The sequence below is a fragment of the Epithele typhae genome (assembly GCF_022376455.1).
Source record: "Epithele typhae strain CBS 203.58 chromosome Unknown BXZ73scaffold_131, whole genome shotgun sequence".
Taxonomy (NCBI): Eukaryota; Fungi; Basidiomycota; class Agaricomycetes; order Polyporales; family Epitheliaceae; genus Epithele; species Epithele typhae.
In genome coordinates this window covers 22,161-36,813 of record NW_025954322.1, presented here as the reverse complement: position 1 = coordinate 36,813, position 14,653 = coordinate 22,161, and the positions used below count along the sequence as shown (strand labels likewise).

General features: G+C 59.0%; 3 protein-coding genes across 3 annotated transcripts; 2 read left to right on the top strand and 1 right to left on the bottom strand.

The window, feature by feature from the left end:
• Positions 1-273: 273 nt before the first annotated feature.
• BXZ73DRAFT_107922 (uncharacterized protein) lies at positions 274-2,562 on the top strand (the record flags this gene model as incomplete). Its single annotated transcript, XM_048017037.1, has 6 exons — positions 274-477; positions 533-951; positions 1,244-1,397; positions 1,463-1,583; positions 1,634-1,757; positions 1,866-2,562. The coding sequence occupies 6 exons, from the start codon at positions 274-276 to the stop codon at positions 2,560-2,562; spliced, it is 1,719 nt and encodes a 572-aa protein (XP_047871456.1).
• Positions 2,563-7,067: 4,505 nt separating this feature from the next.
• On the bottom strand, positions 7,068-7,313 carry BXZ73DRAFT_34470 (uncharacterized protein; the record flags this gene model as incomplete). Its single annotated transcript, XM_048017845.1, has 1 exon — positions 7,068-7,313. A coding segment is annotated over one exon (246 nt), but the record flags the coding sequence as incomplete, so codon positions are not given.
• An 811-nt stretch (positions 7,314-8,124) lies between these two features.
• BXZ73DRAFT_93356 (uncharacterized protein) lies at positions 8,125-13,053 on the top strand (the record flags this gene model as incomplete). The annotated part of the gene is made up of 6 exons (XM_048026649.1): positions 8,125-8,577; positions 8,632-8,856; positions 9,246-10,014; positions 11,772-12,402; positions 12,459-12,558; positions 12,610-13,053. 6 exons carry the CDS (start codon positions 8,125-8,127, stop codon positions 13,051-13,053), a joined length of 2,622 nt encoding a protein of 873 aa, XP_047871454.1.
• Positions 13,054-14,653: the final 1,600 nt, after the last annotated feature.

Below are 14,653 nucleotides of genomic sequence, written 5' to 3'. Positions count from 1 at the left end.
CCAGCCCACAAAGCCATTAAGCACCACGCAGAGTGCGCCGAGCGCGCCGCAACGAGGCCGACACCCGCCTTCAGATGATCCGTGAAGCTTGGATCCCCGGGGGCTCAACATTTTCCTCAGCCACATTGAGGGCGAGAGCGCAAACTTGGCCCGCGACGCCTTCACTGTCGCTGTCGTCGAAGGAGGCGTCTAGGTCCTCTAGGTCAGCCATATCCCCACCTAATCCTCTCCCTCGTTCCGCTTTCGCCTTTACCGTGGCTCCATTCTGAGACCATGTTCCCCATTCCTGCGCTCGCCGCGCTCCTTCAACTCGCTTCTTTCATCCTTCCCGCCCTCGCCAGTCCTGCTTGGGATGTGAAGCCAATAAACTCGGCTGTCATACCCCTTGTCGTTCGCTCCCCGTACCTCTCTGCATGGCTCCCGCAGGGCAACGGTATCGCGCTCAACGTGGCCTGGCCCACGTTTTGGAACGGGAATGTAAGTCCATTCGACTCGTGTTCGCGAACGCGTCCTTAGACTGAAAATATTGCAGATTGTCGACTGGGCTGGGTACACTAAGGTCGATGGGACGGCATACACTTGGATGGGTGTGCCCGCTGTGCCCAACACCAAGGCGACCCCCTCTACGCAAAAGAGTTTTCAGGTAGTAGCAAATCAGGTGCCGTTCATCAAACTCAGTCATCGCGTGCCACCCACCTCGCGCCACCCCTCCCACCGCGCCTCCAGCTCCCCGGCCCGTGCCACTGGCCGCGTGAGGATCTCCTCACAGCCCTTCCAGCCCATCTCGCTTCCCCCACCTTCAACCAGCACGACTGGCTCGCGTGTCCGCCCACACCCCGGGAGCATGGAATATGCCGCGCCTTTGTCCGGCCCGCCACCTCTCCTCCCGCGAAACACCCCCGCAGCGAACGAGAGGACGACCAAGGCCCCGCCCATGGTCATTTCCTTTCTGTAAGTGTCTTCACCGCTCGCTTGTGAATCACCACTCACGTATGCCCTTGGTTTCGTCTCCTTGCACGGCTATGGCTATATGCGTGCAGCCCTCCGACTCACCACTCCCCGCCTACCCTAACGGACACTCGACCGACCGCTCCCCAGCTCTCCGTTCGCCACGCACCTCCTCCGCCCGGCCTCCACCCTACTCTTACCCCGCCTGCCCGTATGGTGATCCCCACTACTCCCACAGGGGCCACCCTCAGCCTCGACGCCCCCGCTCCACTCCTCGTGGACGCTCCTCACGCAGCGGCTCGCGCGGGAGCTCCATGAGCCTCGACGACATGCTCATCGACGCTGCGACCGCGGACGGGATGCCCCCGCAGCAGCTGCAGGGCCCGCGCGGCCGCTCCTCGTCGCCCAGCCGCGCTGACTACCACATGCGCGGGCGCGCGGCCATCCACGTGCACTCTTGCGCGGGCGCGCGGCCATCCACGTGCACTCTAGCCATCCTAGAATGACCATGCAGGGTGGGTCGCTGTCGGGTCAGACGCAGACGACTCACATCTTCGTGACTCCGCAAACCGGCCCAAACGTCGAGAAGCCCAAGCTGGGCGTTTTGAGAAGCAACGGGAGCATCATGACGATGGGTGAGTCCTCTATGATGTAGCCGCTTTGCGTCGCGCTAACTGTTCTGCAGGTCTGAATGGGAGCATCGTCTCGGGTCCGGCCACCATCGGCGGTGGTGGATTTCCCGCGACCAACCACCAGGGCCAACGCATCTGCCGTCAATGTGGACTCGCCGGCCGTTACAAGGACGGCAAGTGCGTCGAGAAGTGGGGTCCTGGTCCCGAGGGCCCCGGCACCGTCTGCGATTGGTAAGCAACCGCCGCTGCATCGCCCCCACGTTTTTCTCCTGACACGTTCGGCAGATGCGGCAAGAAAATGAAGCGTGTTGAGCGGCGCGGAACGTTGGACTCGATGTGTTTGAACGCCCACCTCCACAACCAGCCTTTGGCGATCCACCCCTTGGGCGCTCCACAAGCGGCCCCAGGCTTGTACACCAACGGGCGCAGCTCGCACTGGGGCTCGGACCACTCTGTCCACCGGACCGACACCATCCCCATCCACCCTTCTCACTCGTCGCGCGCCCCTGGCCTGAACGGGCTCTCCTCGAGCGCCGTCTACTCCTGGCAAGATCGCGACCGGGACTACGACCGCGAGAACGGCGCATCACCGTACCACCGCTCGTCTCACTGTGGCCCTACCCCGCCCGGCATCGCCACGCTCCTGCGGGACGACTACGACCGCCGCCCCCGCCCGTCCTCTGCCCACAAGCCGAACGGGTTGATGAACGGCCACGCGCGGAGCTCGTCCAGCCGGTCTGCGAGCCGCTCCCCGCTCCCGAAACCCGCAGCTGCGACGACGAACACAGGTCGCGGCTCGTCGCGCGGCTCGAAGTCGTCCACGTCCGACACGATGGACACCGATGCGGAGGGCGAGGACGTGGACGCTGATGCGGACGCAGACGAGGTGGTCGTAACAGACGCGGAGTTCCTCCTCGCCGCGGACACTACGGAGCGCAACACCTCGACGGACGAGGAGTCACTGAAGAAGGAGGACGCATGACACTTGAACACCGACGCGTCCACGACGCCCGCGCGTCCGCAGAACGAACCTAGAAGAATGACAGCGCCGCGGTCGCTTGCCACTCCGCGCAACGAAGCTGCTAGGCTCTGCATGGCACCTTAAGCACTGGGGCGGCGCGTCGTGGTGCCCATCACCTTTCGCACACACCGACGTGTTGTAGTAGATTGATACTTAGACTAACAACAATATATCTTTGCTTTGAGATTGCTCGAGGGTGTTTGAGTAGTCAGTGATTAGCTTGCATTACATCTACTGATGTGAATGCGTGCAAATTGGTGATATTGATTTTTCACAAGTCCTACTTTAGTGTAAATGAGCACTCCCCCAATTCTATTAGTGCAAACGAGCACTTCCCCAATTCCATTAGCGCAAAATATGCGGATTACTTCACCATTAGACCATTAGATGGGTATTAGCTCTAAGATTAGTGGTGTTATCACTCATTTGCAAGTGAGGGTTTTCCTGATGCACGTCTTTTCTCACCGCACCGCCACGTCGTTTGCGTCGCCCCCGCGTCCTCTATCTTGTCCCGCCACTGCCATGCGCCAAAGAACCGAAAGGGGCGACGTCGGTTTGTGAATGCCTTTCATCAGGAAAAACCCCACTTGCTGATTAGAGAAAATTCTCTCTAATTAGTGCTCATTAGCGCGAATCTCTAATCAGCGCGAATTAGAGTAGTACATTCTAATTAGCTCTAAATAGATGCAAATTAGATCTTCAGGAGCTCTTCATTAGCTGCAAGTAGATCTCAAAGAGAACTCAAGTTGTGCCTCATATGTTCATACAATGCTCTCAATAGATCACACAAGGGTAATGGAGATGAAAACACAATCTATATTTATCATACTGCGATATACAGTGTACAGACAAAAAACTACAAGACAAACAGGCATACAGACAGTCGGCCACAGAATCTGATGACAGAAGTGGTATGGGCTGTGCTAGGGATGCAAGCGACGGAGGTGACGTGAGGGCGGAGTGGCTGGCGCGAGCGAGGCTGACTAGGCGGGTCACGATTTCGTGTGCTACAAGTGTCGTTCAGAAATGATTGTGTCGAGATACGCAAATGACTCACCAATATCCATCGGACGACACGGGTCCGCCGGGTGACGCGAGCCTCACGCGCGCGAGACGGCTGAAGTGGGTGAGGCGGTAAATTGGAATGTGACAGGCGAAGTGGGCGTGGGCTAGGCGGGCATGGGCGAGGTGATGTTGGCCAGGGTGACGCGGCGACACGGGCCGGGTGAGGAGGAGGAGGGGGCACGGTGGGCGACGCAGGTGGAGGGCCAAATGGGTGAGTGACGTAGGCAGCGAGGACGATAAGCTCACGCGGGTATGACACGGAGTGGAGAAGTGCTCACCAGGTGTCCTCGAGCTTGACGAGCTCGTGCCACAAGAACGCTGGGGGAAGAGGGAGAGAGAGAAAAAGTTGAGATAGAACAAGCGTACTCACGTTTGCAGTGTCCGTAGTACGGCGGCACTTGGTCCCAGTGCCGACACTGTCAAGATGGTCATAGTCGGGGAACGTAGGGTTGTAGGGGTCGCAGTGGCACGCGTCGTGGGCAGAGGTGCGCAGGCGAAACACGTTAGCGAGGCCTCGGGCTGGCGGCGGAGCGCGGTAGCAACGGTGCAGGGGATCACGGCGACCCGCTCATGACATAGGCGAAGTGGCGGAGGTGGTGGCACAGGCGAGGTAGGCAAGGTCAAGGGCAGAAAGGCGGAGGAATGAGGAGGCAATGAGAGGGAGCAGGGGAGACGGGATTGAGACAAGATGGTGCGCTGGCAGTAGTCGGGGGGCGGCTCTGCAAGCCTCCGCTTTAGGGACACGTGGCCCGTGGGAATCAACGCGCGTCGAGTGGACTCCAGCGCTTGTTACTGCCAGCACCGCGTCGTTGTCGTCCTCATCATCTGCCTCACCTTCCAGCCACTCTACGCGGACCTCCCAAGTCCCCTACGTCGGTCGCGCCAGCCTCTTGCCCTTCAAGCTCCCCTCCGTGTACTTCGCGAACCGTGTAGTCCCTTCCATGGTGAGTACTTGAGTCCTGTACCCTTCCCTGCGCACCCTCCTAGCTTTCAAAGCAGCCTTCGACGACCTCTGTGCCAAGGCGCACAAGCGTCCCGCGGACGACCAAGACGGCCCATGAGATCTGGACCCGACCTCTCGCCCCGGTAGGCCTGTCAACCATGGCCACCCCCAGAGCCCGCATAGGCGTACACGCAGCGCCTCGAGGCTCGCAAGTCGAACACGGGTGCCGCCCCCGAGCACCGAGCACGAGCGGCGCTGGCAGCCCCTTCATTGCAGTCAGTACGTCTCGATAGGCTACACTTCTACGCCCACGCCTCCCACGTCTCGCCCACGTCGCACCCCACAGATATCGCGTCCACCTCACCCACATCGCATCGCGCCCACCATCCCCCACCTCCCTCGCGTCCTTCCCCTGCATCGCCCGCCTTACCCTCCTCGCCCTTGCCGCCACCTGGCCCCTGTCACATTTGCGTCTTGCCCCCGCGTCGCCGCGTTGTTCTCGTCTGCCCCCCGCGTCGCCCACCTCCGGCTTCTCGCCCGCCTTGCCACCACGCCCGCCCTGCCACCTCGCGCCCGCGTCAACGTCCACGTCGCCCGCATCGCCCCCGCGTCGTGCGCATGCCAACATCGGTGTCATCCGTCGTGCCTCTGCGTCGCCCACGTCTTGCTAGCATCCTCCACTTTGCCCGTGTCGTCCCCGCGTCGTCTGCATCGTGTTCGCGTTTTCTCCCCACGTCACCGTGTCGCCGCTGTCTGTTGTCCATGTTGCAACCTCACCTGTATCGCACCCACGTCAGTGTCCGTATCACTCTAGCGTCACCCACATCTCGCATCCACGTCCCCCACATCGCCTCCACATATCCCTTGCGTCAACGTCCATATCGCCCACCTCGCCCGCCCCTCGTTGTCCGCTTCACCCTCTTGTCGCGTCCGCACCATCTGTCTCCCCGTCTCGCCCCGACATGTCGCCTGCATCTCCCGCGTCGTCCGCACGGCTTGTCGTGAAAGCTCTTTACGGAGAACGAGGATGTAGCCATAGACATGCCTGTGTTGAGTGTAGCTAGATACCAATATATTTTGTTCTCTTCGAACATCTATACTGTTGTGAATTATCGATGAAATAGTCTGCTTAGTGATATTAAGCTCTCACCTACAACAAGAGGGTTAAGATCACACTAATTAGAGACATTTTAGTGCAAAGAAGATCCACTTTCTCCAAGAGCACTCATTTGCATGAGAATAGATCTACCAGAGAGCAAATTAGGTAAATTAGATCTAATTAGCAAGTGGGGTTTTTCCTGATGTTCCTCTCCATGCAGCACGCACGCCTTCTCCGAGCAGCGTGCATTCTGGGCTGTCGGGCAGCCCATGGGAAAGCGGCATCCATGTTATGGCCTGCTCCGCCGCCTGTCTGGTTACGAGCTTCGGCGCACACCCACTACGGATGCCCAGCATACGATCGCCCACCACCCTGCCTTTATGTACTGCTCCCACACCTACCGTCACGCTGCGCGATCGCCTCCTGGCTCCTCCCCGTCGCCTATCCTTCCCGTCTCCCCGCTACCGCGAGCCTCTCCGAGGTCAAGCGCGTCCTCTAATCCGATCCCGCCTTTCCGCCCGTCTCCGACTCGCCCGACCTCCGCGCTCCCGCGCTCCGCGACCGTAACAATCCATTGTTTGGTGAATGCTATGGCCTGCTCCGCCTATCCGTTTACGAGCGTCGTCGCGCACCCACAACGGACCTCTTAGCATGTGATCGCTGCAGCCACTAATTAGTGTGCATGGTTCATACGCCTACCTCCGCATCCCTTCGGCACGCGATTGCCTCAGCCTCCCTCGTCATCCCCCGCATTTCCTTCCCTCCCGCTCTGCGAGCCATTCTTACACGCTTACGCCACCCGTACCCACCTAATCGACACCCTCTCCCGCGCACGTGCACCTACCCTTGTCCGCGCCCGCTCGACCTCGCCCGCGCTCCCGCGCGACCGCAACAGTGAACAGCGAACTGGCGGAAGGGTATGGATGCAGCCCAGTGTGAGGGTCTGCATACGCATGAGCAGCGGGAGTGAGGGCGCACATATGAGCGGTGCGAGGCGCGGGAACACATATGAGCAGCGGGAGACGGGGTGCGCTGGTAAACGCAGGCGTGGCGGTGCTACATACGACCAGCAGTAGCAGCAACAGAGCGCCCGCTCATATGAGCTTATCCGAACGCCAGTAGCAGGGTATTTGGTCATTGATATGAACACCAGTGGCGGGGTATTCTGGCGCCACCCAGTGCAGTTCTGATGTCATTACGACATGCAGACGATGAGACATGCCTTGATTATTTTAAGATTGTGACATGCTTTGTTCTCGCCATTGATCGCAATTGCGGAGAGACCATAATCGGTCTTGAATGTGCGTGTCTGGAATTGAGCTGCAGTTAGACCCGATACAAACAGGATGTGATGACCCATACCATCTCATCCTCTAACGTGAGCAATGGACATATCATTAAGGTCACTCTGCGCTCAAATGAGGGCCAGACGTGGGGTCCAGCGGCAAGGGCGGTCTTCCCCGCGCCTGTGGGAGCTTGGACAATGATGTCAACGCCTTTGAGCTGTGCCCGGATGGCGTCGACCTGGAAATCCTTCAGGTTGTTGGGCCAGCGGAACTTGTCGCGCAACATCTGGCGAAGTAGCTGGATGTCTTCACTCGAGAGAGGGCGACGAGAAATCAGGTCCACGAGAGGCCCCTTGGACTGCATATAGTGAGAGCAGGGACCGTGCACCATTGTCGGAGGTGTACAGTGCAGTGTGCGAAGGTCGAGCAAGGAATGATGAGGTACAGACGAGACTCACGCGATGGTGCGCGCATATGGGCGCTTACAGCGCGGCTCGCGCCTTTTTCCCTACGACATTGACTGACAACCAATAGCCTCTGCCCCACAATGTCGTTTGGTAGTGAGTATGCATGGTGTCGTAAAGGGAAGCCTGGCTGATCAAGACCGACAACACAGTCAGTCCTTTGACAGGATGGGCACAAGATACACGCAACCAACCTGAAGCACCTTCTCCACCGTCCCGCACAGCAGGTAACCAGTCCTCATCCAACATCTAGTACCACCATTAACCCCTAGAATAATGCAGGAAATGGTGACAATGCACGCACCTCAGGTGTGGTCTGGAACGCGTGCCCTGGTCAACCACCACCACGCATACAGCCACCCCGACACACCGGCATGAATGACCCGTGGCGCGCAACCCCTTTGCCTCCGGTTGATGATCCTCCCAGCCCAGGAATGTCCATCCAGATCGGGTACCAATATGAGGACTGATGGTAGTGCAGGCTCTCCCCTCCCCGAAGAAGAGTTTGCAACACCACAGCTCCGCCAAGGTGCAAGCCTGGCTCGGCGGTATAGACGTCTGGGAGACGTTATCGAAGGTTGTGTGCAATCCGGACTTCTCGAAACAGACCAACACGTGAAGGACAAAACTGTGCGGGAGGTACAGTGTTACATCGACATCCTCACTATGCTGGAGAAGCAAGGCCTTACCTGGGGCAGCTTCGTCAAGTGGATCTCCGGTGCAAATGGCCATGGCCAAGCTCGCTGGGATGGTTTCTTCTCTTGCTCGAAGGACGTCGTCGGTGTCCTGGACCTGTGGGCCAATCAGTCATCCAAGAATGGGAGAAGAACAGTACGAGAATGGGCCTTCGAGGTGGTCGCACAGGAAGTTGAAGCAGAGGCTAAAGTAACAACTGAGAGCAACTTACTGCAGACCAGAACCCAGGCGTTCACGAACGAGCGGATTCTCTCCTTCGATCTCACAAGTCTCCACAACAGCATCTTTGGCATGTGCCCGGTGTCGACTGCCCTCCTCACTCGCTTTGCCGATACCCCTCGGCAGCACAAGACCGTAACTGCACGGAGCGAGGCTAGTCTGGATGACGAGAGGGATGACCCGTCAGTGATCCGCAAGAAACGAGTAAGTGGGCCCGTACTATACGTCAGAATAGCTAGTGCTGAACCTCATTTGCAGCGAATCGGGACGGTCCTTGTTGATCTGTTAGGCGAAAGAAGTCAGAACAATAGCTTCATCAAGCACACCAATGCTCTCTACTTCTATGCCAACGGGACGTCGCGCCAGTCTATCTCGGTTGCATCTGCCCTCGGGATCTGCAGCAGCTACACCACCATCGTCGGGAGCGCCAAAGTTCACCGTAACTTCGACATGCCGCCACCTGGCCTGGAAGAGGATGACAATGTCGCCCTTGCCGACATCGACGATATTGACCTTGACGAAGGCACCGTCTCTGACCAAGACGACAAGGAGCTGGAGCCAAACGACAGGGGTGTAGAACCCCCAGCGCCACCACCAACTCGTGGACCGAAAACGCGCACAGACATCCAAGGCGAGAGGGACTCACGAGACTCAGGTCCATCTACAAGACCGCGGGATGCCGGCGACGCGATGCGCATGGACGCAGCCGAGGACGCCATGGATGTAGATGTAGAACGCCAAGGGGATAGTAGTCAGCCGGCAGTAGACCACGAGAAGAAGGGAAAGCAGAGCAGACGAGGAAGATGCGAGAGGTGAGTACTTGAGTGGAGGTGTGCAGTCAGGAGATGACTCGAACACGTGCTCGCAGGCAGGCGAAGCCTGAGACGCCCGCGTCTTTCTGGCGGGGCGCGGGACTGCTTCGACGAGTAGGGTACTCTTGCCGCCTGGCTGCTCGGGAACTGGCTCACTCTTCCCTCGCTGGCTATGTCTATGACAACATCAACGTCACATTCAAGGTTTCTGAACAAGTTCTGGGGCATCAAGACACTGTGGAGAGCGGCACATGCGCTACAATCTTCTCGCTCTTTGACGCCTCACCAGCCGACATGAAGACCAAAGATCTTGTTTCTTCAATCAAGACAGCCAGACCCCTCCAGATGGGCGACCTTCGCCTCGATAATGACGACCTGAAGCTCCTCGATAAGTCTATTGCTCATGCTATTCTACGTGTCATCGTTCATGGCAACCACGCATTCACCAAATTCCGTCCACAAGTCAATGCCACCCTTCCCCCCAACGACCACAAAATCCCTCTACACCAGACGTCAATACACCCGCTTCCCACCATGAATATCGACGAGTCTAGCGTGACAGGCAATGCGTCAGTTCTAGACTACATTTTCCGCCGCGAGCTACAGTTCGATTTCAACGCAGCCACGTTCCGCGAAGTCGTACGACTGGTCTTTGGCGACCAGCTCTCTATCGCCCGCCTCCGCACTCTCATCATGCACCGCGTCGGCCACGACACACTCGCGACATCCCATGCGAATCTCGTTCTTGGCCCTGGCCTGTTCCATTACCAGCTTGCTCTCGTACACGGGATACTCGACACTCATTTCGGCGAGCCCAGCCCTGACTCCGGTGGAGAACGGACAGAGCAGCTGCTAATCGCCGGGAGCATCCGTTGCGACAGCCTATCGGCAGGGTGCGGATGCATCCGGTGATCCGTGATGCGCGCCCGTGGAGACGCGCCTCGGTGGGCGGCAAGGACGCGTGGCGCGCATCGACGCGTGGCTGTGATGCACGCCACGCATCACTCCCGCCGTCCTTGCTCTCCTCCACCTCCAGCCACCTCCCCTGCCTCCTCTTTCTCCTCCTGCTCTGCCCCCACCACCGCCCAGGCAGACGATAGCGACTATACAGTTGTCCTTCGTCTGCTATTGGACTCCGGTGTCACTTGGTGACACCGTTCAACTACCCGACCTCGACCTCGACCTCAATCTCACCCATCGGCCCGGCTGCGCTCACAACATCCGCACTGCATGAGGACGTCCATCCGGACGTCCTCAGGATGGATACCAGAATCTGGGGGCCGCGGCGATGTACCGCCGCCCTTGTTTTGGTGAGTCCCCTGCTCCGACCTTCTGCACTCCCAACGCCCACCTCTCCTCTCCTGCTTCGCCCATCCGGCCTGCCGCCGACCTCGACCTCCACGTCCACCTCGTCCACCTCACCACTGCGCCCCCCTCCGCGCTACTCTCTGCCCGCCTTCGCGCTGCCCGCCTGCGCCTCGCCCGCCTGCGCCTGCACACCTGTCTGTGCCCGCACACCCTCCTCTGTCTCCCTCACCTCCATGTCGCCCTCCGCGCGCGTCACCCACCTACGCGTCACCCTGCTCCACATCACCCGCCCCTGCGTCCGTGCCACCCTCCCCGTCGCTCGCATCTACGCGCGTCGCTCTTCCCCTCCTCCGCCTTGTCCCCTTCCACGCAGCGTCCACACGCATCGCCTGCCTCTGCGCGCGTCGCCCTCCGCGTAGCTCGTCTCCTCCGTCTCGCCCGCCTCCACGTCATCCACTTCCGCGCGCGTCGCCCACCTCCGCGCTGCCCACCGCATCGGCCCCTCGCTCCCCTCCTCCTCGCCCTTCTCCGCGTTACCCGCTTCCGCGTCGCCCGTCTCCTCCGCGTACGCCGCACGCCTCCTCCGCCTGCGCGGCCCTTCTCCGCCGCGTCGCGCACCTCCACCCGCGTCCGGCCCTCCACGTTGCCCTCCTCGTCCTCCACGTTGTCCCGGCCCTCTGCGTCACCGTCCGCCTCCGTGTTACCCGCCTCCGCCTCCGCCGCGTCACGGCCCTCTCGCGCGTCGTACATCTCCACCCGCGTCCGGCCCGCCGCTTCGCCCCCCTCCTCCGCCTCGTCCAGGCCCGCGCGCCCGTCTCTGCACTACCCTCCTCCGCCTGCCCGACCTTCTCCGCCCACACGCCCGCCTTTGTGCGGCCCGCCCCCGTCGCCCACCTCTGCGTGCGTCGCCCGCCTCCCCGCTGCCCTCCTCCATCTGCCTCCTCCACCCTCGCCGCCCGCCTCCGCGCTGCCCGTCTTCTCCGTGTCGCCCTCCTCCTCCGCATTGTCCTCCCCTGCGCCCACATCACCCTCCAGCCCTCCGCATCGCCCTCGTCTCACCTGCCTCCGCCTTGTCTTGTAGTAGCATACAATCAATATATTTTCATCTCTAATAATACACTAGTAAAGCATGATGGGAAACCATTAAGAGGTGGGGGACGTCGCGCGGCGCGCCCGTGCATCGTGATGGCGCCCGCCTGGGGAAGCTGTGCGACAGCGGATAGCAACCGATGCTGCGGGGGCGACGGATGCATTCGCACCCCGCTGATAAGCTGTCAGAACAGATGCTCCCATCGATTAGCTACTGTAGACGGACACTCAATCCGGCGAGTATCTCATTCTTCAACAGTGTACTTGGGCGCAAACCCATCTTCCTGTCCTCCCTGCCTCCCTATCGCACTTGTCGTGACCTCATTTTCACATCTCTCACTGCTGCTGTCATGTCCTGCCTCAAAATAGTCATGAACGTCGACGACCTTGAAGAGCTTGCGTCAGAACTCACGTTCGAAGAGCTTGAAGCCCATGCATTGGAGATCCACAGACGCTTCAACATTGGTGCCGTGAACGTCCTGCGCGAGGAGCGCAACACGGAGGTAGAAGATCGCCTCGACGAACGCAAGCGCAAACTCGAAGTCACAGGCAAGAGCGTCAAGGACGAAGAACCCCCATTCAATCCCCTCATCAATGTCAACACAGGAGACATGGTATATGAGAACGCTATCCTATTCCTCCGTGACGCCCTCCTTCTACGCGGGTTCGATGACGCTATCAGGGCCGGATGTTCAGGCCGAATTCTTCGCACTCTCAAAGTTCTCGCATTCGCCTATCGGGGGCTTGGTCGTACGAAGTACGCTCATGAGGTACTGCATTTGGTGCACGGACTTACCACAGTCTGGCCGGAACCCTTACGGTGAGTCACTCGGCTTCATCTGACCTTCTGTTCCTCGCTCACTCGTTACTTCGCAGCGCGATCGTGCTCAAGAACTGGCTCGTGAACCCGACCGGAATGGAGAACGCGTGGGTACCAGTTGATCTGTTGCAGGAGCATATGAACCTGATGATCAAGGTAAGTTTCTATACGCTCTTCTGTTCCGCTACCCACAATCGATCGGGGCAGAGTATCTACAAAGCCCGTGGCAGCAACATGTCTTGGTCATGGTTCGAGATGATCTCGCCATCCGTCATCACCCTCCGCCATCTTACGACGAAAATGAACGCCTTCCTTGGAGACAAGACTGGTAACAAACACGCCTCCCCTAAGGTCTTCCTCGACATCGCCTCGTTGCAGGAGTCTATGGAGACGCACCGGATTTTCGTCATTGAGAAGGGACGGGTGCTTACTGGGATGAAGAAGCCCGTGGTACCCAACGCTGTTGATGTTGGATTCGAAGCAACGCCGGGCCCTCTCGAGGATTACAACCAGACGTTCAAACGGCTCCAGGTGCGCCTCCGGCGAATCCCACTTCTCGACCTCCTTGCTCGCTGCACTACCACCCTGTTTGCGTCTGCCTCGGAGGCCGTAGGCGCATCAGTAATTTCCACGATCTCTGAATCTATCTGATCTCTGACACCTCTTACATGAGAATTTTCAGATATGTGAGAGGTGAGCAGACGTTTCGGACATATATCAGAGAATCCAGAAGAGTTCGAAGGCTTGAGCATGCACCAAATCTATATTGAATGGTACTACATTGTACAAGTACAACAAATCACGGCTTCAGACAACGAAACGAGGAAGCAGCTGCCGCTCCAGTCTCCGCACCCTCTGCATCTAAACTACCTTGTTCCAGTTTGCGGAGAGGATACTAATCGCAATAGTCGCGTCGCACGCAACGGGATTCCTCGCGAACGAGCGCGCTGTTGACACTGTGGATCGGCTGCAAGGGCGCGCCACGCAACAACACTGCCCTGGTGCGTGGGTGCATCAGCGTAGCGGGGAGGGAAGGGAAACGCGGGAAGACGGAGAACGGGGAGGGAAGAAAGACACACTTGCGGAAAACCTACTCGTAGAAAACCTGCGACACGGGCGCGTGCACGTAGAGTCGAAGTAGACGGCATCGAATAACGGGAGTGTAACTAGCTCGTCGTGATCGGGAATCTCGTGACAGCTGGCTGTTAGGTGCGGCGAGGATCTCGGCATGGAGGCAGTCTTGCATCTCAGGGCGATCACCGAGCTCCTGGGGCGTTGGGGAGAGCATGTTCGAGCTGGTATCCACAGCGGTGAAGGCGAAGATATTTATCCTAGGACTCAGGGAGGTCAGCAACCAGCAACGTCGCAAATGCAAAGGACACAGCGTAGACAACGTACCAGCGAGAACAGGCGGTGGGCGAACTTGATCTGCTCAATCTGAATTGATGTACCTGGCCGAGGGTGCGGGTGGAGGGTCTGGGTCAGCACGTAGTCAGATGGCGCAACGTAGAATCACATCGTACAGCGGCAAAGGAGAAGCGGGAGGGCGTATGGTGCGGAAGAGGGGGGAAAATGTTGAGATAGAACAAGCGCACTCACGGATATCGTGTCCATAGTGTGGCGGCACTCGGCCCCGACCGTCCAAGTGGTCGTCGTCGGAGAGCGCAGGGGTAGGAGTCGCAGTGGAATGGCTCCTTCGCCTGCTTTAGCTCGCAGATGCGGATCAGCAACAGGGAGATCGTGCTTGGGGTTACGCTAGGGAGGTGAGCCAGGCCGCGAGACGGGTGAGATGGCAATGTGGGCGAGGGCTAGGGGGGCGACATCGCGTGGGGTAGACAAGCATGAGGGTGTGTGTAAGCACAGGCTGGAGATGGTAGCAAGGAGGATGGAAGGCATAGTGTGGAGGATGGCAGCGCCCGCTAGCCGAGGCTAGCCGGTGTCCAGGCGCCGGAGGGCCGCGTATCAGTAGATAACAGCTATCAGTATCCCTATCTCTTGATCTAGTCTAATCTAGTCACGTGCACCAATGTCAGAAAAATCGCCGGTGGATGGCCGGCCAGCCGATCGTCCAGGGTCAACCACGATCGAAAATCGGCTATCATTTGCCCTTCGTCCCGGGGCGAAAACTGGCCACAGCGCTAACAGTAAAGTGTCCAGACATGTTTATGCAGGTGAAAACGTCCCTTGGATAGCGCGGATATGGATGCTGACTAGATCATGATGGCAGGAGGTACATCAAAATGTTGAACTC